This window comes from Sinohyriopsis cumingii, chromosome 2 (assembly GCF_028554795.1).
Source record: "Sinohyriopsis cumingii isolate HCF-2022 chromosome 2, ASM2855479v2, whole genome shotgun sequence".
In the NCBI taxonomy this organism is placed as follows: Eukaryota; Metazoa; Mollusca; class Bivalvia; order Unionida; family Unionidae; genus Sinohyriopsis; species Sinohyriopsis cumingii.
In genome coordinates this window covers 3,793,498-3,818,803 of record NC_142962.1, presented here as the reverse complement: position 1 = coordinate 3,818,803, position 25,306 = coordinate 3,793,498, and the positions used below count along the sequence as shown (strand labels likewise).

The 25,306-nt window shown below is 36.1% G+C and overlaps 1 protein-coding gene across 1 annotated transcript in view; it reads right to left on the bottom strand.

The window, feature by feature from the left end:
- LOC149804254 (DNA polymerase alpha subunit B-like) overlaps positions 1–25,306 on the bottom strand; it is a 64,734-nt gene that overhangs the window by 32,817 nt on the left and 6,611 nt on the right. Inside the window, exons 3-8 of the mRNA XM_089951265.1 lie at positions 25,072–25,160; positions 18,550–18,705; positions 16,945–17,007; positions 15,956–16,001; positions 12,159–12,283; positions 3,827–3,865 (exon numbers count right to left, since the gene is read on the bottom strand). Of these exons, the coding sequence (XP_089807391.1) occupies positions 3,827–3,865; positions 12,159–12,283; positions 15,956–16,001; positions 16,945–17,007; positions 18,550–18,705; positions 25,072–25,160 (518 nt within the window). The remainder of the gene's footprint in view (positions 1–3,826; positions 3,866–12,158; positions 12,284–15,955; positions 16,002–16,944; positions 17,008–18,549; positions 18,706–25,071; positions 25,161–25,306) is intronic.

Below are 25,306 nucleotides of genomic sequence, written 5' to 3'. Positions count from 1 at the left end.
AATTAAAAGTTTGACGCTGCAATGATAAACATTATGTTCAACTGAAAAGTTTGTAAAGTACACGTAGACTTCATTTACCACTAGTACAGTTGCACAAACTTTAGTTCCAAACCCTATGCAATTCAATGCTATCTCTCAACTAGATGAAATTTTTGGAAATTCTTGTTCCATTTCAAAAGATAATGGCAATCATACCTCCAGCCAAGAGAGATACTCAAATTGGCATGTGCTGTCCAATAAACGTAATTGTGTCCTTTCCAGCTTTTATTCACAAGAATCTGAATACTCCATTTTATTTTTCTGTGTTGATTATCAACACTTTCTAGGAGCTTATTTTCCCTTTCGTCTTAAGCATGCATCACTTTCTGGATGCCATTAAAAAAAAATTCTATAATCAATAGTTTGATCATGCAGATGCTTCGCATGAACAAACAGGTGCAGTTTAAAGCATCTGGGGTGCTGCTGAAAAGTTAGTCTGGTTCCCTGACTAATTTCACTAATTCTAATATGAAACCCGGATCCTAATCAAACACGGATAAACCAAATATTCTGACTTTTTTGGCAATGATAATTTTTCCACAGTGTTTGCTTGTAGGCTGTAAGTCCATATTTTATGGGTAATTTTCGTAAGACTTACAGCAAAATCATAAGGGTGGGCAGGTCTGGGATGGCAGAGGCCTGAGTTTAAGCAAGGAGACATCTTTTGGAAACTAAGGCACCAAGATGGGCACTGTACACAAGAAGTGTCAAGAGGTACTATTAGATTGATCAATTAGAGTATCTATATATATAACTGGATGTCGTCCACAGGAAGTGCTTGGCAGCACTATACGCGTTACACTAATCAACGAGAGTGCCTGTACAGACTGGGCAATGTCTGCAGGAAGTGCGAGTTGTTGAACTGAGCAAGTTCTTTTTCTGGTGGCTCATAATGTAGAATCAACTGTGGCTGTGGTCAAATGCAATCAGAGTTATATGGCTAAGCTGTCTGTGAAGGAACTTGACCATCTTGGCTAGCATATTGTCCACAACTTGAGGCTGAGACAGATTATGGGATATTGATCCATAACTCTGATATGCAAGACTGTAACTAAGGCTCTGTATCATTCCACAGCAAATGACATGGATTCGAACCCTTGTGTGCCGGTTACATCTTTGTCCCTCAAGCTCTGCTTCTGTACCTTCTCCTTTGTACCCAAAGAATTGCCGCCCACAGACTTCCATCCATAATATGCAAGTCCAACATGTATTCAAGGAATGACAACCAGAGAAAAATACATAAGTTGATTGGCTGTCAGACTGGTCATATCCATGGTCGAAATCTGCGAGACAAAATAAAGCAGACAATATATACACGTAGTCCTGCTTTATGAACATTTATGTCCATGCAGAGTTACAAACTACGATAAATACAAAGTTACAAAGGGCCCTGTACAGGTATAGAGTTTCAGCATCACTATTAATATTTACAAAGTGGATGCTAAATAATCAATTCTAGTAAAAAGTAACATGTAGGAAGGTCAATTCTGACTGAATATAAGATAAAATCACAGACACATCACTTATAGTAACTACATGTAAAAAGTGGAAGCCAAATAAATTAATTCTAGTAACAACTTAGCAGTAAGAAGGCCAAATTTTGACTGCCTATACAGGTAAAATCGCTGTGTGTGTGTTTTGGATTTTTAATGTAGCTTTAAACAAATTTCAGTCATATCGTTACCATGTATGCTGCAGGCCAGTTTATAGTGATGTCTAGCACAGAGGCATCATGCCACATACATGATGTCCGACCCAGTCACTTTATCCTGACATCATGTCAACCAGTGCTAACACTAACCTCTTAATGTTGAGTGCCTAGCAAGGCATCTGTTAGTACCATTTTTACAAGTCTTTGGTATGACTTGGCTAGGATTTTGACCTGTGACCTCTGCATCCAAGGCGGATGCTCTAATTACTAAAGCGGTCAGTAAAATCACAGGCATGTTGAGTAAAACATGTATAGAAAACTTGCCTGTACTTATTCACTCATGGCAGAAGCTATACAGCAGTTTTCTATATTAAACATGCACAGAAAAAAAAGAACTGATGTATTATTATTATACTTTTAAAGTAGATGCTACAATGTCCATTAAGAGACAATGTTACTTGTAAGAAAGGCCCAGTGACAGTCTATACAGTTAAAATCAGTAAAGCATCATGTACTGACATTAAGACAATACAGACATTTAACTTTATGCATGCTGACACAGCGGAAATTATATGGCAATATTAAATGAGTTTTCTGTATCATGCAGCAAACCAGCACTTATTAATATGATTACAGCAATGTGAAGGGACACCATCATGACCTATACATGTATGTACAAAGACACCAAAGTGTGTGAATTCATCAAAATAATAACAAAGAAATTTCTGAAACTTTGTTATTCATGAAAGGAAGAACAGAAAAGTTAGAAATTTATAGATGACTATACTTCCCTTCAAAGATGAAACCCCTCCTGCTTGTTGTGAGGTAGAAAACTTCTAAACTGCTGGTATGGATTTGCGAGACCTCTCTATAGAGAGCGTGGTACTCAACACAAGCAAAAGTAGTAACTGATGACTTCACTGGATTTGGTGCCAATACCAGTATCATGGGGGAGATCACTCTATGAAACTGCCATCTACATGGGCAGATAACCTTTAGCGTTTTAAGGTATTATAATCAGGTAACATATTTGAAGAAGCTCATTTTCAGTAAATTATTTCTTAGATGAAGACCTAAGATGCAGTTTCAGAATCAGAATAAGGTTTGAATAATCATTTTTAGATCATTCTATCTGTAAACACGGTCCGATTCATTAGCAATTAACCAATCAGAAATTATGTCAAATGGTTTTCCTAGAGGGGAATCCAATGACCTGAACTCATTCCATCAAATTGTCAACAAGATTTCTTCTTACAGCTTCCAAAGTTAAAAGGTCACAAAAACATGTTAACCAAAGTTATCTCATCTAAAAATACAAACCAAACCATTTTCTTGTAGCTATGTAATGTACAAAATGGACAAAATTATATATTTAATGATATTTATTAAATATCCCTTACAATCTATCATCTTGAAAATTAACACATATAATCCAGATATACATAACAATATATTCTTTGACAAGTGCTTTTAACGAATCTATTATAACTACCAAAAGTTCAGTTGAATAGCGCAACTGCTAAACAAGAAACATTAACAAATTACTTCTACTTTGTTCAGTGCTTCTGGCAACGAAGTGATGACCATGTGTCACAACTTAAGGACAAAACAAATCCCATAACACAACACTTGGTTTTGATTTATGTCAGTACATCATGTATTTGATGACAAGAGGACACCATCAAAACTAGACTGATGATAGTTTTGAGATTATAGACAATACAGTTATCATGTATACTGGTTTAAATTTACTAAGTGCTGTAAATGGGTAATGTGCACATAAACAAATCCCTGGTAAAAGTATTCATTAATGTACCTATCTGTAAATCATCCTTATTTTTTACCCATATTTATTGACTATTGGACAAATATATGACAATAGATGTGGCTTAAAATTTTTGGATCCTCATAATAAAGAGATTATGTATGATGCAATAGAATTTGTGCATATCAAATGGGACCTCATAAGTTTTAAATTAAGTCTAGATTTATGTGCATGTTCCATAATTAATTTGTTTTGTAACGCATTAAATTCAGCATAATTTAAACTATTAAATCTAAAAATATTCTTCTCCATTTAATAGTAAATTTGATATGTTTGAAGACTAAATTATTTTAAGCTATTGAAGTCATTACCTTGATTTCTTCATTTGTACTGTCAACAAATGGTCCCATCTGAAACAAATGCATAAATGTTTTTAAAAAAAATATTAAACCAAGTACTTCACGAGGGAAAATGCTGTTCCATACAACAACATTATGATTAAAATAATAATAATAATAATAATAATAATAATAATAATAATGCTTTATTTATAGAGGGTGACTCATTTGTCAAGGACTATTCTCTCTAGAGGCCTTCTTAAGGAAATTATAACAATGTACATTATATGAAGATAGCAATAATTAGTGTTTATTTTAACATGTTTAGTATTAAAATATTAAATTCCATTATTAGAAACACATACATGCTCATGATATCTTTTCTTAAATACTCTAATATTTTCAGCAGATTTTTACATGTAGTGGAAGCTTATTCCACAGAACTGTACCAGAGTACTGAAAACTCTTTTTAAATTGCTCTGTTCTTGGTTTTGGTACTGAAAGTTTCCATGTGATATTGATCTCAACTGGCATTGTGTTGAAAAAGGCCTGAATAAGTCCCGAAGATACTCTTGTGCAGTTCCATGTAGACATTTATATAAAAGAACTGCCTTGTGAAAATCTATCCTGCCATATATTGTGAACCATTTGAGTTCTGTAAATAATGCTTTTGAGGGATGATCAACAGATACATCTAAAATTACATGTACTGCTCGTTTCTGAAGTTTATAAATCCGTTCAAGTTCAGATTTAGCAGTTTCCCCATACATTAGAACAATAATCCATTGTTGGAAGAATATATGACTTGTAGTATGGATTGCGAGTTTCCATAGGTAAATATTTCTTGATTCTGCTGAGAAGGGCAATTTTGGATGACACTGTTTTACAAAGCTTACCAATATGGTCATTCCATAATAAATTATTATCTACAGACACACCTACAAGCCTTTCATGTTTGACATTTTCTAATGGATGATTATTTATTGCAAGAGATAGTTTTGGGTTCCCTGACTTGTGTGGCTTTTGTGATGTCCCCAAAATCATACATCTTGTTTTACCTTCATTAATTACCATCCTATTTTGTTGTGCCCAGTTTTGGACTCTAATAAGGTCTGAATTTAATCTTGTTTAGATAAATTCAGTATCAGAACTAGATGTATACAAGGTTGCATCTTCTGCAAACAAATCTGTATTTGTGGATTCATTATTTAATGGTGATCATTAATATAGATAAGGAAGAGGAGAGGGCCTAAAACTGAGCCTTGAGGGACTCCTGAATGAATAGTGCAAGTCTGAGAGCTAATATTGCCAATGCTTACTTGTTGAGACCTTTGTTTTAGGTATGATCTAAACCAGTTTAAAGAAGGATTGTCAAACCTGTAACAGTTCAACTTTTGCAGCAGAATTTTATGATCAACAAGATCAAAGGCTTTCTTGAAGTCAAGGAAAACAATCCCAGTCATATGTCCAGTATCCATTTCCTTCAGCCAAAGATCAATTAATTTGGTAAGTTCTGTTTGGCACGAGTGGTACTTTCTAAATCCTGATTGCGCTTTATGAAATAGAGAGTATGTTTCAAAAAATGTATAGACCTGAATGACTACATGCTTTTCAAATAGTTTTGACAATACACATAGAATTGATATTGGTCTGTAATTTCCTGGATCCTCCTTTTCTCCTTTCTTAAAGATAGGTGTAACCTTTGCACATTTTAGTGTTTCTGGAACATTACCACTCATTATACTTAAGTTTCTGATATGCATTAGTGACTTTGTAATTACTGGTGCAGCAATTTTAAGAATTCGTGGACCAATACCATCCAATCCAGAGGATTTATTAATATTCACCTTAATTAGCATATCAAAAACATCAGCTTTACTAACATTAGCTACTGAAAACTAATTATCAGGAATTTTAGCTCTTATAAATAATAGAAGAGCATCAAGTTCAATTGAGATGTTAGTCTGCTTCTGAATACTCTTACTGGAGATGCAAATGAAGAAATTGTTGAACATTTCCACAATGTCTTGTACAGATGTTGCTCTATCATCATATTACTTAAGTCTAGGGGAAGACAACTGTTCTTGGGTGGGTTCAGCTCTTTTAGATGCCTCCACAATGTTTTGATACTCTTACTTTCATTAATAGCCTGTTTATAGTACTTCTCTTTTGCCTTATCTATCAGGTGCTTAGTTTTATTTCTCCACTTTCTACAGCATGTCTTTTTTCTCGTGGAAATTATCTCTTAGGTGCCTAGCCTCATTGATCTCAGGGGTAATCCACTTGTGTGTAATTTGGTGTTTAACCCTTTTTGTTTTAATTGGGGCATGCTTGTCTAAGGCTGCATTGAACATCTGATACCATTTGTCCAAGGCAGTGCTGACATTAGCTATATTGCAGACTGATTGAAGGGTTTGCAAACTAAATCATTTAAAAACATTTCCTCATCAAAAAGGAACCAAACTGGTGGTCATATCAGATTTCTGAATAACATTATTTGCATCCGCCCCCCAAGAAATAAAAAAAACAAAAACAAAGGGTTTTCTTTAGAACTTCATAACAACATGACCAACCCTTCTGAGAGAATGGACATTACATGTTCGTGATGACTGTCATGCAAGTTATGGGAACATCAAACATTTTCATGCAGACAGACAAAGCATTTGGTGACACTAACCATTCAGACAGACAAAGCATTTGGTGCCACTGACCATTCAGACAGACAAAGCATTTGGTGACACTAACCATTCAGACAGACAAAGCATTTAGTGCCACTAACCATTCAGACAGACAAAGCAATTAGTGACAATAACCATTCAGACAGAGCAATTGGTGACACTAACCATTCAGACGGACAAAGCATTTGGTGACATTAACCATTCAGACAGACAAAGCATTTGGTGATACTAACCATTCAGACAAAACATTTGGTGACACTAACCATTCAGACAGACAAAGCATTTGGTGACACTAACCATTCAGACAGACAAAGCATTTGGTGACACTAACCATTCAGACAGACAAAGCAATTGGTGAAAATAACCATTCAGACAGACAAAGCAATTGGTGACACTAACCAGACAGACAAAGCATTTGGTGACACTAACCATTCAGACAGACAAAGCATTTGATGACAATAACCATTCAGACAGACAAAGCAATTGGTGACAATAACCATTCAGACAGACAAAGCATTTGGTGACACTAACCATTCAGACAGACAAAGCATTTGGTGACACTAACCATTCAGACAGACAAAGCATTTGGTACCACTACCCATTCTGACAGACAAAGCATTTGGTGCCACTAACCATTCAGACAGACAAAGCATCTGGTGACACTAACCATTCAGACAGAAAAGCATTTGGTGACAATAACCATTCAGACAGACAAAGCAATAGGTGACACTAACCATTCAGACAGACAAAGCATTTGGTGACACTAACCATTCAGACAGACAAAGCAATTGGTGACACTAACCAGCCAGACAAAGCATTTGGTGACACTAACCATTCAGACAGACAAAGCAACTGGTGACACTAACCATTCAGACAAAGCATTTGGTGACACTAACCATTCAGACAGACAAAGCAATTGGTGAAAATAACCATTCAGACAGACAAAGCAATTGGTGACACTAACCAGACAGACAAAGCATTTGGTGACACTAACCATTCAGACAGACAAAGCATTTGATGACAATAACCATTCAGACAGACAAAGCAATTGGTGACAGTAACCATTCAGACAGACAAAGCATTTGGTGACACTAACCATTCAGACAGACAAAGCATTTGGTACCACTAACCATTCTGACAGACAAAGCATTTGGTGCCACTAACCATTCAGACAGACAAAGCATCTGGTGACACTAACCATTCAGACAGAAAAGCATTTGGTTACACTAACCATTCAGACAGACAAAGCAATTGGTGACACGAACCAATCAGACAAAGTATTTGGTGACACTAATCATTCAGACAAAGCATTTGGTGACACTAACCATTCAGACAGACAAAGCATTTGGTGACACTAACCATTCAGAGAAACAAAGCATTTGGTGACACTAACCATTCACACAGACAAAGCAATTGGTGACACTAACCATTCAGACAGACAAAGCATTTGGTGACACTAACCATTCAGACAGACAAAGCAATTGGTGACACTAACCATTCAGACAAAGCATTTGGTGACACTAACCATTCAGACAAAGCATTTGGTGACACTAACCATTCAGACAAAGCAATTGGTGACACTAACCATTCAGACAAAGCATTTGGTGACACTAACCATTGAGACAGACAAAGCATCTGGTGACACTAACCATTCAGACAAAGCATTTGGTGACACTAACCATTCAGACAGTCAAAGCATTTGGTGACACTAACCATTCAGACAAAGCATTTGGTGACACTAACCGTTCAGACACACAAAGCATTTGGTGACACTAACCATTCTGACAGACAAAGCAATTGGTGAAAATAACCATTCAGACAGACAAAGCAATTGGTGACACTAACCAGACAGACAAAGCATTTGGTGACACTAACCATTCAGACAGACAAAGCATTTGGTGACACTAACCATTCAGACAGACAAAGCAACTGGTGACACTAACCATTCAGACAAAGCATTTGGTGACACTAACCATTCAGACAAAGCATTTGGTGACACTAACCATTCAGACAGACAAAGCATTTGGTGACACTAACCATTCAGACAGACAAAGCATTTGGTACCACTAACCATTCTGACAGACAAAGCATTTGGTGCCACTAACCATTCAGACAGACAAAGCATCTGGTGACACTAACCATTCAGACAGAAAAGCATTTGGTGACAATAACCATTCAGACAGACAAAGCAATTGGTGACACGAACCAATCAGACAAAGTATCTGGTGACACTAATCATTCAGACAAAGCATTTGGTGACACTAACCATTCAGACAGACAAAGCATTTGGTGACACTAACCATTCAGAGAAACAAAGCATTTGGTGACACTAACCATTCACACAGACAAAGCAATTGGTGACACTAACCATTCAGACAGACAAAGCATTTGGTGACACTAACCATTCAGACAGACAAAGCAATTGGTGACACTAACCATTCAGACAAAGCATTTGGTGACAATAACCATTCAGACAAAGCATCTGGTGACACTAACCATTCAGACAAAGCATTTGGTGACACTAACCATTCAGACAAAGCATTTGGTGACACTAACCATTCAGACAGACAAAGCATCTGGTGACACTAACCATTCAGACAAAGCATTTGGTGACACTAACCATTCAGACAGTCAAAGCATTTGGTGACACTAACCATTCAGACAAAGCATTTGGTGACACTAACCGTTCAGACACACAAAGCATTTGGTGACACTAACCATTCTGACAGACAAAGCAATTGGTGAAAATAACCATTCAGACAGACAAAGCAATTGGTGACACTAACCAGACAGACAAAGCATTTGGCGACACTAACCATTCAGACAGACAAAGCATTTGGTGACACTAACCATTCAGACAGACAAAGCAACTGGTGACACTAACCATTCAGACAAAGCATTTGGTGACACTAATCATTCAGACAAAGCATTTGGTGACACTAACCATTCAGACAGACAAAGCATTTGGTGACACTAACCATTCAGACAGACAAAGCAATTGGTGACACTAACCAGACAGACAAAACAATTGGTGACACTAACCATTCAGACAGACAAAGCATTTGATGACAATAACCATTCAGACAGACAAAGCAATTGGTGACAGTAACCATTCAGACAGACAAAGCATTTGGTGACACTAACCATTCAGACAGACAAAGCAATTGGTACCACTAACCATTCCGACGGACAAAGCGTTTGGTGCCACTAACCATTCAGACAGACAAAGCATCTGGTGACACTAACCATTCAGACAGAAAAGCATTTGGTGACACTAACCATTCAGACAAAGCAATTGGTGACACTAACCATTCAGACAGACAAAGCATTTGGTGACACTAACCATTCAGACAAAGCATTTGGTGACACTAACCATTCAGACAGACAAAGCATTTGGTGACACTAACCATTCAGAGAGACAAAGCATTTGGTGACACTAACCATTCAGACAGACAAAGCAATTGGTGACACTAACCATTCAGACAGACAAAGCATTTGGTGACACTAACCATTCAGACAGACAAAGCAATTGGTGACACTAACCATTCAGACAAAGCATTTGGTGACACTGACCATTCAGACAGACAAAGCAATTGGTGACACTAACCATTCAGACAAAGCATTTGGTGACACTAACCATTCAGACAGACAAAGCATTTGGTGACACTAACCATTCAGACAAAGCATTTGGTGACACTAACCATTCAGACAGACAAAGCATTTGGTGACACTAACCATTCAGACAAAGCATTTGGTGACACTAACCGTTCAGACACACAAAGCATTTGGTGACACTAACCATTCTGACAGACAAAGCAATTGGTGAAAATAACCATTCAGACAGACAAAGCAACTGGTGACACTAACCAGACAGACAAAGCATTTGGTGACACTAACCATTCAGACAGACAAAGTATTTGATGACAATAACGATTCAGACAGACAAAGCTATTGGTGACAGTAACCATTCAGACAGACAAAGCATTTGTGCCACTAACCATTCAGAGAGACAAAGCATTTGGTGACACTGACCATTCAGAGAGACAAAGCATTTGGTGCCACTAACCATTCTGACAGACAAAGCATCTGGTGACACTAACCATTCAGACAGAAAAGCATTTGGTGACAATAACCATTCAGACAGACAAAGCAATTGGTGACACTAACCATTCAGACAGACAAAGCATTTGGTGACACTAACCATTCAGACAGACAAAGCATCTGATGACACTAACCATTCAGACAAAGCATTTGGTGACACTAACCATTCAGACAGACAAAGCATTTGGTGACACTAACGATTCAGACAGACAAAGCATTTGGTGACACTAACCATTCAGACAAAGCAATTGGTGACACTAACAATTCAGACAGACAAAGCAATTGGTGACACTAACCATTCAGACAGAGAAAGCATTTGGTGACACTAACCATTCAGACAGACAAAGCAATTGGTGACACTAACCATTCAGACAAACAAAGCATTTGGTGACAATAACCATTCAGGACTAGTCATCATAATACATCCAACGCTGGACAAACACCAGTCATATAAACCTCCAAATAAACACAACATGAAGCTTTTTATAACTGAGTAATATATATATATATCTATAATTGTTTAAGCCAAAGGAAACAAACAAATACTAGACGTTAACATATACTACAATTTGTTGGAAGTAGGGGAGGGGACTGTAGTTATAATTGTGTCCCTTCCAGCTCTTATTCCCAAGAATCTGAATGTTCATTTTTCTTCCGCACTGAATAAGAGGCTAAATTTCTGCTTGCTGGACGCCATTTAAAAAAATTATACAATCAACAGTTTGATCATGCAGTCGCTTTGCATGAAAAAGTATGTGCAGTTTAAAGTGTCTGAGGTACTGCTGTAATATTAGTCTGGTTCCCTTACTACATTAATTCTAATATTAAAGCTGGATCCAAATCAAACACGGTTGAATCAGTTGTCCAGATTTGTTGGCAACAATCATTTTTCCATAGGTTTTGCTTTTATGCAGTAAGTTCTAAGGGTCATTTTCATAAGACTTAAGGCAAAATTGTAAGAGTTGGCAGGCCTGAGCCAAGACTCATCAATATCTGGCTAAAATTATTTAAATCCTATAATAATTAAGAGATTTGTTGTGTGGAAATTAAAGTGTGATAAACAAATGGACGAAAAGACAGGCTAGGCCCAAGTTAATGTCCCCACTCCTTTTAAAAAGTTGCAAACAAACTAAAACCAATATTCATATAAAATCATAATAAACTGTAAAGAAATTACAAATCTGTACAGGATATGTCAAAACAGGGTTTGATGTAATATATGGTGATATTCTCAATCATTCTCTCAGACTGCCCAGGAAAGACTTTGTCATAATAAGCCAATTTCTTCTCCACACTCATAAATCCTGGCCAAGTGACAACAAAATTATGCTTGCCTGAAATTTTCTACTTATTCTGGCCTGAATCCAGAAAACATGGCACCCTCTGAGCATGTACTCCATAATCCCAGTGTACAACTGTATGCAAGTCCAGGGAGTCCATAAATTATTATTAGAACTGCATTCAAGTCCAGGTAGTCCATGCATTTTTATTAGAACTGTATGCAACCCTTAAAATTTCGCACTGTGTTATCATGGCAGTATGGAAATGTGTACAGGAAATACCAATAATGATGACAGTGTACATACCAAAATACAGACATCAGGCCGAGTTTGCTGAATGGATTTGATCAAATCAGACAGAGGTTCATATGACAGACTATCGGAGGTTGTGAAAGGTCCTGCAGCTAACAACACCGACAGCCTAGAGGTCACTGTAAAAGAAAGAGTTCTTTGCAATGTCATCTTGTATAAGTGTATAGTACATCAAAGACAGCCTTTAAACAAAATGTTTGAAAAATAAATTTCTACATAACAGATGATACTATTGTAATTGCATTCATATCTACTAAAAGTCACGGTTTTCTAATGTCAAAAGTTGTACAGCTACTTACTTCTTAACCAACAAAGCACCCCCCCAACAAAAAACCAAACTAATTCACCTTTAAAAGTTCCGATAAAAAACAGGGATATAAAAGTATGTTACATTAAATGACCCAATAATGCCAATGAAAAGCAAGGTCTCTTATCATACTTTTCACAATGTAAGTAGAAGATCCCTTATCAATATGGCTTATTTTAGGGGTGCTCTACAAATATTATTAACTTCTGACAGGGTGACAGGTGTAAGGTAAAGTTGTTTGCATTTGCAACATGCACAATGGAGAGATTGTTGGCATACCTCTATGCTACTTTCATGTACTGTATCTGACATTTCTTTGAATATTGTACTTGTGGAAAATGTATATGACCCAAGCACAAAGCTAACTAAAATGGCTGTTCCAATGTGCTCAAAAGATCAAATTGAATTTGTTTAAAGCACACTATGTTTATTATAATAGGGAAAAGGAATCTTGCCAGATGAGACAATTCCAGTTTCTGAAAGTGCAATGAATGAATTACAAACTATATACAAAGTAAAAAGAATTATCAGCTCCTTTTTTCTTTTATTACTATTTAGGGCTTATGACAAAGAAGTGAAAATTACCAAGGAGAGCTAGCAGTTTCTTCAAGGCACACGTCTGAAGTAAAGCCAAGCAACATACAGTTTAACCCAAATTACACCCATCAATCATATACCGAAATAATGGGAATCAAAAGTTCTTTTAATAATACCCAAGGTATATAAGGTCTTTTTTTCAACTGCCAGTATTAACAGTGAGGAAATCCTGTAAAATTCTTTTTATTTAAAAAAATCAAACCCTATGCAAAGTATGAAATTGTTGAGTGCCACCTTAAGTGTAAGGTCCCTTGTGAAAATTAGCACAATAAAAGAGCAAGACACCTTATGTACACTACTGATATCCAACAGTAAGATCCCTTATGAATACTACTGGTATCCAAGAGTAAGATCCCTTATGAACACTACTGGTATCCAAGAGTAAGATCCCTTATGAACACTACTGCTATCCGAGAGTAAGATCCCTTATGAACACTACTGCTATCCAAGAGTAAGATCCCTTAGAGTATGACCTCTATGTACAAAAGTAAAGTCCCTTACCAACGAAATTGCTATCTGCGAACTAGGTCAACATTAATGTGATCCAAAAATAAGGTTTCTTCTCAATACCACCACCAAGTAGTAAGGCCTTTTATCAACACTACCACTATTCACAAGTCCCTTATCAACATCACCCCTATCCTGGGCTAAGTCCCTTATCAACATCACCCCTATCCTGGGCTAAGTTCCTTAATCTGCACAACAGATTTGTTGGCTATTATTGGTACTAACATGGAGTAGTTCTATTACAGTATGCATGTATTAAGGTACACAATAAAACTTCTCATGGGGAGTGGCAAGACTACCATTACTTGCTGACTTTAACAGGGAACTGGAAAGCTTCTTGTCCTCCTAGATTGTCTGTCAAGAAAAGACCAGCTCTGCATAATCACTAACTTAATCAGCCAATCGAATGAAGTCTTATATATTAACTTTTGGGAGAGTCAGCAGTTATGCTGATGAACATCAATGTGTGTAGAACAATTAGATTCGCTTTTAAGAGTTTTGAAAGTTGCATTTCCATTGACTAATTCAAGGGTCACCAGAACACAACTCCTAAGTGGTTGCTGTCATATCTTAATGCAGGACAGTGGAGATTTGATTTTAATCAGAACGACTGTCCCACTTGGAATGTACTCTTCCCAGGTGAACTGGAAGATCCTATATACTCCTGGAACAGGAAAAACAATGATCCAAATGTACTCCTCGGTCTGACAAATACTGTGTGAAGAAGGCCATTTCTTCCTTCCTGACCCTTGGCCATGTCTGAGACATCATTTGGCCACAAACAACAGAAAATAACTATTTGTTCATACGCACTTTGTACAAGATAAACAAGTGGGGTGGGAATCTCAAAGGACCATTTTGTGCCCACATTTTTGGACATGAAAAAACAAACATGTACTACTGAAGACAGTACTGACAAAGAACATATTATGCTCATATTTTTGTTAAAAATTATACAGCGTAAGTAGCAAACTAAAGTTATTTGAACACAGTTGTTACAACAATTATCTATTGGCAGCACTACAAAGAAATAATTGATAAAAATATCAAAATGTAACTACTTATATGAGTACTTCTGACGAAACAGTCTTATGAATTAATTTCAATGCAGTAACTGAGGACTGCCCACAAGGAAAGCAGAAGAGCACTGTTAGACAGAAGAGAGCAATAAAGTCCCCATGTTTATTAGGATAGCTAATTTTGCAATTAAAAAAATGAAACAACTGAATGAAAATTACTCAATTAAAAGGGAAATTAATATTATTTTGCCAAAAATCGAATATGAACACAAAAAGGAAAGCTACTTCCATGAGAGTGAATTGCACATGATTTGCAAGGAAGAGGAAGAGTATTCCGCATGAGCTGCTAATGTTACAGTCAGTTTGGTCATGTGTTCTCACTGTTCTAGATTTCTAGACATTCCACACAATGGAGGTTGAAATTATGAGCTTGGACAAAGGGACAAAGGGACTTGGTGTCCCAGAAGGTATACAAGGCAACAGCAATGGTTAATGCATTGCAGCTATTCAAATTATGTTTGCGATAATGAATTGTCAACAATCACTGTTGCTTTATCACATCATGCAGTTGCATGTTTACACTATGCAGCAAGTCAGAACTATTCATGTTTACACTATGCAGCAAGTCAGAACTATGCATGTTTACACTATGCAGCAAGTCAGAACTATGCATGTTTACACTATGCAGCAAGTCAGAACTATGCATGTTTACACTATGCAGCAAGTCAGAACAATGCATGTTTACACTATGCAGCAAGTCAGAACTAGCCACTGTATAATTAATATAGTCACCATCTTGTGATCATGTTCATTTGCTCTGGATAGTGGTAGATGGCTATTTGTCAGCTTTACATAAGCCATGTTACATACATAATTGCCAAGCAAACCAACCAAAATAACTGTCTTCAAGTACACTGCAGGATGGATATTATATTACAGGTGAATGGTATCTGCCTTTTTAAAAAACTGTCGTTATGCTCTGTTTCATTTCACCAGTTCCCATAACTTTATCACATTAGAGTTTTCACTGGCCTTTCAAACAGGTTAAATTAAATTAAGGAAGCATTAAAACTTTTGCATAACATAATTATCAAAACCTTTTTTAAAAAAATGGCTACTGAATAATACTAGGTGTACTCTAAAATTCTGTTACATTACAGAAATTTGTTCAGTTATAACAGCAAACTATTTATGCCAATTAGATACATAATATTCCTCACTAAAGAACAAACTAAAGTAATCCATCATCTACAAATACTCCAAATATACATTATAAATAACATCAGCTTCCTTTTGACTCTAGCTCATTTTATTTACTCACTGGGTTAAAGAAATGGATGGAATATATTTTTATCACTCACCTGGTTCAGTTTTCACCTGAACATTAGGGAAAGGTAGTACTTCTGCCTGCATATAAAAAATAAACAGTTTGTTGTTTTTGTTGTTCTAGTTTAATAACTAATCAACATATTATTAACTACATCATGAAGAAGAAAAGAGAACTAAAAACTTTTCCAAAGGGCTTAAAAAAGGCAATTGTCTCCGGAAGGCATCAAATTGGATTACAAGCCTGATGCTCAAATAACTTGTGGATCCCAACAAGAAATGGATCTGTCAGAAGACACCACTGCCACCACCATCAGCAACTATGATGCTGGGAGTATAGTAAAAACTTTCCTGCTCTGGGTGCACTTAACGAAAAGTGAGAAAAAAGCTGTCTCAGACCAGACCACCATAAATGTGACTGACATGAAAATGATGCACAACAGGTAATGACACTTCCCTAGCCTAAGGCTGATATTTGCATAAACAGATGAATGTACATGTAAGGACCAATGTTTGTTTAAACAGATGAATGTACATGTAAGGACCAATGTTTGTCTAAACAGATGAATGTTCATATAAACACCAATGTTTGTCTAAACAGATAAATGTTCATATAAACACCAATGTTTGTCTAAACAGATGAATGTTCATATAAACACCAATGTTTGTCTAAACAGATAAATGTTCATATAAACACCAATGTTTGTCTAAACAGATAAATGTCCATATAAACACCAATGTTGGTCTAAACAGATAAATGTTCATATAAACACCAATGTTTGTCTAAACAGATGAATGTATATGTATATGTTTGTCCAAATGGATGAACATACATATAAGGGCAGATTATAAACATATGAATGTATATTATATGAAAAAAATTCACGAGACTGTATTCTCTCTCAAACAGATTCAGCAACAAGATTTTTCAAGAGTAAAATATTTCAATCATTTCTATTGTAAAAAGGTTATACTAAAAAAATGTTGATGTCAAAACATTAAGGAGTCAAATTTCCAGCCATACCTGATATAATTTTTTCGCAACAAACTTCTGTCCAGTACTATTGTTTCCCTCAAATGCAACAATCTGAAAACAAAAGAATAACATTAAAACATGGGTCTAAGAAACTATTTTTATACCAAGACAATGGAATCTGTATACAACAAACTCTTAGTGTAAGAGAAGAAAAGTCAAACAACTCATCACATCACAAACAAATCGGTTGGATTATCTATCCTTCAACCCCTGTCTATCAAAATCTACACATTAGTCACAACATACAAATTCATTTGTGAAGCAAAGCTGCATCATTATCGCTTTTATCTATTATTTATTTTGTCCATCCAGTTCCAACATCTCCACTTCAAGTCCAACCCCAACAAGAGAAAGATGTGGTGAACATCTCTGGTTTTCTCTTAGTTTGGGTGGGCTAGATTAGCAAGTTGGTGAGTGTACTTCTAATGTATTATTATCAGCTATTATAGCAAAAGAAAATATAATGGCTCCACATTAATGGTTGTCCAATTGCCTGTGGTAAATAAAATTAAGGTCAGAACAAGTATAAACAAATCCAGGTTGTCTGACAGGGCATGTTACTGAAAAAAGAGAAAAAAAGAAAAAGAAAAGTAGAAATTATAACTCAAATGATGAGATAAATTAAATGTGTACTTCATACCATTTTCCCATTATACTCTTCATGATAATTACATGAATTTTTGCTGAAACATTCAATCTTTACTTCAAATAAAGATCTATTCCAAATGTAATCCGTACTGCCTAAGTCTGTCTTGAAAATGATGACCTATTGCTTTGTAATCCATACTATTATAAGTCTGTCTTGAAAAGAAGATCTTGAAATGAGGACCTATTTTAATGTAATCCATCCTGCCATGAGTCTATATTGAAATGAGGACATTCCAACATAATCCATACTGCCAAAAGTCTATCCTGAAATGAGGACCTATTCCAATGTAATCCATCCTGCCATGAGTCTACATTGAAATGAGGACATATTCCAATGTAATCCATATGCCATAAGTCTATCTTGATCCTTTCAATCTACCAGATGCTTCGATATCAGACTTGTCAGTACACATGCAAGCATAACAAATTTTATACATTACACTATTTAAACTACATAACTCAGTTAAGACCTTTAATCCAAATTAGCAGTTTGCCTTATTGATGTGGAAACAGCTTAATTACTCTCTATCTGTTAAACTTCAAGTAAACTTATTTAATCATTCATACAAACTAGTGTTTAACTGCCTTTTAACTTTACATTTAAATGTGTGTATTATTAATTTCATCTTGTTTTGCTACTAGTGTTTTTTCTTCTCCTTTTCATTTAGACCCCAAATAGGTCTGAGCAAGTAAAAGATTGGTCGGAGTAAACAGGTTCTGTGAAAACTCTTCTGACTGGGCAAATGATCAAAAAATTTAAAATCAAGCCCTGAACTCACTCACTGGACTGCTGCCAAAATATATCCATGATCCACTGTGATGGTACACAATTGAAAATAATGCATTCTAACATATTACAATTAAAGACGAACAGGCAAACAATAATATGTCCAAGATGTGATTCAATTTGTCATGTTACAAAAAAAAAAAACCACGAAGACCCACCTGTCCTGGAAATAAGGCATACTCTTTGAGCTGTGACAGATCTACAGGAACACACTTGCCGGCAGAGGTGTCAATTGAGCCCTCTAATAGCACAGACTTGGCATTCAGCTTCCCATTGCAATCACAACTTATCCTTCCAGCAACTGTTATATCCTCCTACCAGGAACAGGAATCAAAATGAGCATGTTAATTGAGAATTATGTACAATGATATGCTTTACCACTGTGTCTTGTTTCCAAACTACAAATATGTATGTTATCTTGTATAACTTTCACAAAGTTAACACAAAACCTTAATACAAATCTTTACATTTCTGATTCAAAGCTGCTGCAAAAGTGATGCAAAATTTTGCTTGCTGAGGAAAAGATGCATGGGAACTTTTATTTCCTACAAAAATTTGCATGAAGATTGTCACAAACAATTTGTATCTTATATCCATGTCACTCTGAAATGCTTTCATTTCTCTGAAAAATGCAAGTCCTTGAAGGAAACATGGTCAACCTGGAAATGTGTTAATGTAACACAAATGAGTACTATTATCAGAAAAACGACATAAACACAAATGCCTACCAGTGCCTGAAAACTGACCTAAACAAGAATGCCCCACTACAGTGCCTGAAAACTGACCTAAACACAAATGTCTACCACAGTGCCTGAAAACTGACCTAAATACAAAACTTGACCAAGGTGTGATGGATGGATGTACTGTAGGTAATAGCATGTGTCACATTTTTGGGAAGATGTATACAATTTTTGGGGTGATGTATACAAATTTTGGGGTGATGTATAAAAATTTTGGGGTGATGTATACAAATGTTGGGGCGATGTATACAAATTTTGGGGCGATGTATAAAACAAAGTTCATGCAATCTTGTTTGCTGCAATATAAAGCTAACAAGAGCGACACTTGTGCTTATTTCCCACCCATGTGATTGAGAAATTTTGCAAATATTCAATCCATATTTATAGTCTATCTGGTTCAGTTACTTTGGTTTCCAATACTGCATTTGGTTTGGATCATTTATCTAGGAATTGAAGATGGCTAAATGTCACAAAATTGTGTGTCATCATCCAATTTTTTTTTAAAAGAATCTTTTCATCAAATATGTTAAAAGATTTCATTCAGGGTTTCAACTTAACCCAACAAGGTGAGTGCCTGACTCGGAATAGACTCTGTTCGAGATATCCCTCCCACTACAGCCCAAGTTTTCAAACCTGCTATGTAATTATCACTGGGACTCTTGCCAGGATTCTAGGTGCCCAAAAATATAAGAAAAACCCTGTGCGAAGAATCACTTTGATAATACTTTATTATTCAATATGAGTCAGAACTCCCTCTTTTGAAGTTAAAAATATTATTTTTTCTCTCCTTTCCTTTGAAGAACATATACCTGAAGAAAAATAATTTACATAGAAGTTGTCATTGGGACAAGGAAAAATAATTTAAGTAAAAGTTGTCACTCAGACAAGGAAAAATAATTTAAGTAGTAGTTGTCACTCAGACAAGGAAAAATAATTTAGTAGTAGTTGTCACTCGGACAAGGAAATTACCTCGTCTTGATCTTCTTATCAAGCCCTTGTAGGATGTGAATGCTGTGAATTTGTTTACTGTTGCAAGCATCAATGGTCATGGTTTTGCTAAGAATAACACTTTGTTTAGTACCTATATTTATGGTTTATTGAACAGGGTCTTAACTTCATGGCTCAATAATTACTCATTTGGTCTTTAAAGTTTTGGTTTGATGTAAACACAAAATCCATGAAACAAAATAGTGAATTCATTTATTGCCAACTTGTTTTTGATGTGCCAACACCTGGAATATGTCAATTTGCCTTTTGACATGCCATCACTTTGGATATGTCTATTTGACACTGATGTACCATCACCTGGAATATGTCAATTTGTCTTTGATGTGCCATCACTTTGGATATGTCAATTTGTCACTTATGTGCCATCACCTGGAATATGTCAATTCGTCTTTGATGTGCCATCACTTTGGACATGTCAATTTGCCTTTGATGTGCCATCACCTGGAACATGTCAATTTGTCTTTGACATGCCATCACTTTGGATATGTCTATTTGACACTGATGTACCATCACCTGGAATATGTCAATTTGTCTTTGATGTGCCATCACTTTGGATATGTCAATTTGTCACTTATGTGCCATCACCTAGAATATGTCAATTTGCCTTTGATGTGCCATCACCTGGAATATGTCAATTCGTCTTTGATGTGCCATCACTTTGGACATGTCAATTTGCCTTTGATGTGCCATCACCTGGAACATGTCAATTTGTCTTTGACATGCCATCACCTGGAATATGTCAATTTGTCTTTGATGTGCCATCACTTTGGATATGTCAATTTGTTTTTGATGTGCCAACACCTGGAATTTCTGTCAATTTGCCTTTGATGTGCCATCACTTGGAATTTGTCAATTTGCCTTTGACATGCCATCACTTTGGATATGTCAATTTGTCACTGATGTGCCATCACCTGGAATATGTCAATTTGTCTTTGACATGCCATCACCTGGTATATGTCAATTTGTCTTTGATGTGCCACCACCGGAATATGTCAATTTGTCTTTGATGTGCCATCACCTGGAATATGTCAATTTGTCTTTGATGTGCCATCACTTTGGATATATCAATTTGTTTTTTTAATGTGCCAACACCTGGAATATGTCAATTTGCCTTTGACACGCCAATACCCGAGATGTGCCTACTTGCCTTCGATGTGATATCACATATGATGTGTCTACTTGCCTTTGATGTGATATCACCTATGATGTGCCTACTTGCCTTTGATGTGATATCACCTACGATGTGCCTACTTGCCTTCGATGTGATATCACCTATGATGTGCCTACTTGCCTTTGGTGTCATATCACCTATGATGTGCCAAAACTGACATTGATCAACCATCACCTGGCATGTGCCAATTTGACTTTATTGTAAATAGTCACATATTTGGGGGAACAGTTACTTATTTCTCAGGTTACCTTCTAATGTTAGCAGAATTGTGCAGCACTTTTTCCAATTCAAGATGGAATTGTCAATTTGTTTTTGATGTGCCAACACCTGGAATATGTCAATTTGCCTTTGACATACCATCACTTTGGATATGTCTATTTGACACTGATGTACCATCACCTGGAATATGTCAATTTGTCTTTGATGTGCCATCACTTTGGATATGTCAATTTGTCACTTATGTGCCATCACCTAGAATATGTCAATTTGCCTTTGATGTGCCATCACCTGGAATATGTCAATTCGTCTTTGATGTGCCATCACTTTGGATATGTCAATTTGCCTTTGATGTGCCATCACCTGGAACATGTCAATTTGTCTTTGACATGCCATCACTTTGGATATGTCAATTTGTCACTTATGTGCCATCACCTAGAATATGTCAATTTGCCTTTGATGTGCCATCACCTGGAATATGTCAATTCGTCTTTGATGTGCCATCACCTGGAATATGTCAATTTGTCTTTGATGTGCCATCACTTTGGATATATCAATTTGTTTTTTTAATGTGCCAACACCTGGAATATGTCAATTTGCCTTTGACATGCCAATACCCGAGATGTGCCTACTTGCCTTCGATGTGATATCACATATGATGTGTCTACTTGCCTTTGATGTGATATCACCTATGATGTGCCTACTTGCCTTTGATGTGATATCACATACGATGTGCCTACTTGCCTTCGATGTGATATCACCTATGATGTGCCTACTTGCCTTTGGTGTCATATCACCTATGATGTGCCAAAATTGACATTGATCAACCATCACCTGGCATGTGCCAATTTGACTTTATTGTAAATACTCACATATTTGGGGGAACAGTTACTTATTTCTCAGGTTACCTTCTAATGTTAGCAGAATTATGCAGCACTTTTTCCAATTCAAGATGGAAAACTTAAGTATTTTCAACTCAACAGGATATAATATAAAGAGCAAGTAAAACCAAGAATGAAATTATTTTGCTATGATAAATTTTGACCCGCTCACTTCTCCCAATTTTCCACTGCTTCACTCGATTTAAACATGAGACAAAAGTCACGTCACATTCAAGTTTTTTTAAAGTAAACCATGACCACCATGTCTCATTACTAACCTTAATGAAGATTCACCATGACGGGGAACTGAATTCCACATGGTTGTCTTTATTCAATGATTGAAAATCAATTCATTAAATGTAGTTCTCAGCCTTTACAACTTATTTTCCACAAATAGTAGGTGGGAGAGAAGGGCTTTTTCAAAGTTCAATGCAATGTGGAGACTAGATTAATAATTGTATTATAACATAATCAATAGTAACAACAAAAGAGAGTACCAAATCAAATGACAGGAGCCAATGTCTGTACAGGTACTACTTAGCATGGTTTGAACAATGAACTAAAAAAAAAAAAATCAGCCTTCTACAGTGATGGTATTCAGCATTCAGCAATCATTACATTTAGTTTTTATCTGGTTGCTTCAGGTTCAAACACTGGTATGAATATAAATGCATGAAATATTGATGTATTTACCATTGTAACACTGATATGAAGATAAATTCATGAAATATTGATGTATTTACCATTGTAACACTGGTATGAATATAAATTCATGAAATATTGATTTTTGTTGTTGTTGTTGTTGTTGTAGTGTTTAACGCCACTTTTCAGCACAAGATAGGCTATACATGGTGGCCAGTATTAATGGTGGAGGAAGAACCCGGAAAAACCCCGGAAAGAACCACCGACCCACGAGAAGCTTCTGGCAAGCTTTCTCACATAACCACATTAGCCGAATCCAAGACTTGAACCAACACGGACAGAGGTGAGATGGCAGTGATCCGTAATAGTGAACGCTTTAGACCACTCGGCCACTCGAGGCCCCCATGAAATATTGATGTATTTACCATTGTAACACTGGTATGAAGATAAATTCATGAAATATTGATGTATTTACCATTGTAACACTGGTATGAATATAAATTCATGAAATATTGATTTTTGTTGTTGTTGTTGTTGTTGTAGTGTTTAACGCCACTTTTCAGCACAAGATAGGCTATACATGGTGGCCAGTATTAATGGTGGAGGAAGAACCCGGAAAAACCCCGGAAAGAACCACCGACCCACGAGAAGCTTCTGGCAAGCTTTCTCACATAACCACATTAGCCGAATCCAAGACTCGAACCGACACGGACAGAGGTGAGATGGCAGTGATCCGTAATAGTGAACGCTTTAGACCACTCGGCCACTCGAGGCCCCCATGAAATATTGATGTATTTACCATTGTAACACTGGTATGAATATAAATTCATGAAATATTTATGTATTTACCATTGTAACACTGGTATAAAAATAAAAGCATGAAATATTGATGTATTTACCACTGTAACCTCTCTGATTACATGAAGGCTCTTACAGTCCCAAAATGGACACCTACAATAACTTGTGTAAACTACACTGACTGGGACCATGTCTGAGGCGCTGAGCACACTTGATTTAGAGTCCTGTACAGAGTTATGGAACCCCGTACAGAGTTATGGAACCCTGTTCTCTTAAGATCAAATCAAGTAAGAAATAGGATCCCTATGCACTTGATTTTATTCTGGAACTGCTCTTTTATGATTCAAAGTATAATTCTAAATACCTTCTGCTTACTAACAGTGTTGATTCTTGTACCATCTGATAAACAGTTTATTTTGTGTAGCTTTATGTAATACATTCCTATACATTATTTATTGAAAAAATTTATTTATAATCTCATTGTTATTTTATTACATAATTAAAACTGTGCATACCACATCTTTGATGGGAGTGTGAAAAACAGTATCCCATTAATAACTGTTTTTGACATAAAACCAAGAGCCTCCAGTAACTGTACACTGAATCCAAATCCATCAATATGCAGTGAAATTACCAGTTATTGATAATAAATACTTGAAACTATGGTCACAATTCTGTATGTTCAACTACAATGAGTGGGAGAATGTTTAAGAGACAGAAATGGATTTTTCAGTTGTTTGTATCTGGGGGGAGTGGCAACAACCACCACTGATGGCATGACATCATTAGCAGAGATTGTATCTGTACCAATTCTTGATTTGAAAGAAACAAAATAACAAAATAATAAAATAACATTGGCTCACAACAGCTCTTTAAATATTTACGCTTAATGCAGTTATGGTTAGATTTTTTAAATTCAGTCCTATCTTTTGTATATTATGCATCTTCAATTCTCTCACTTCTACACCTTCCAGAACAAAAACCCAACTTCAATAAATACATTTTTATTACAGTTTGGTTCAAGTGAAAGAAAATGATAAATGAACGCAGTAACACAAAATTTGAAAGAAAATGATAAATGAATGCAGTAACACAAAATCTGAAAGAAAATGATAAATGAATGCAGTAACACAAAATCTGAAAGCATTTCTGAGACCACAACTGAATAAAATGCAAATGAAATGTAGATTTGGTAAACTTAGCCATTTCAGGGTCTGTACAAACCTGTCTGGGTAAAGCTACATGAGAAAACTCCTCAAGGTTGTGTGTTTTCCTTATTCCTTCTGCTAGATCCTCTATAATGCTGTCCAAAACTGCAGGGTGAAACACAGGCATAATGTTAAACTTATTTTAAATATTTCATATCTTAAAAAGACACCAATTAAAATTAAATCAACGAGATTTTTAAAATTTATAAGTGCTTTATGAAACAATGGCAACAATACAGATCTGTCAAGGA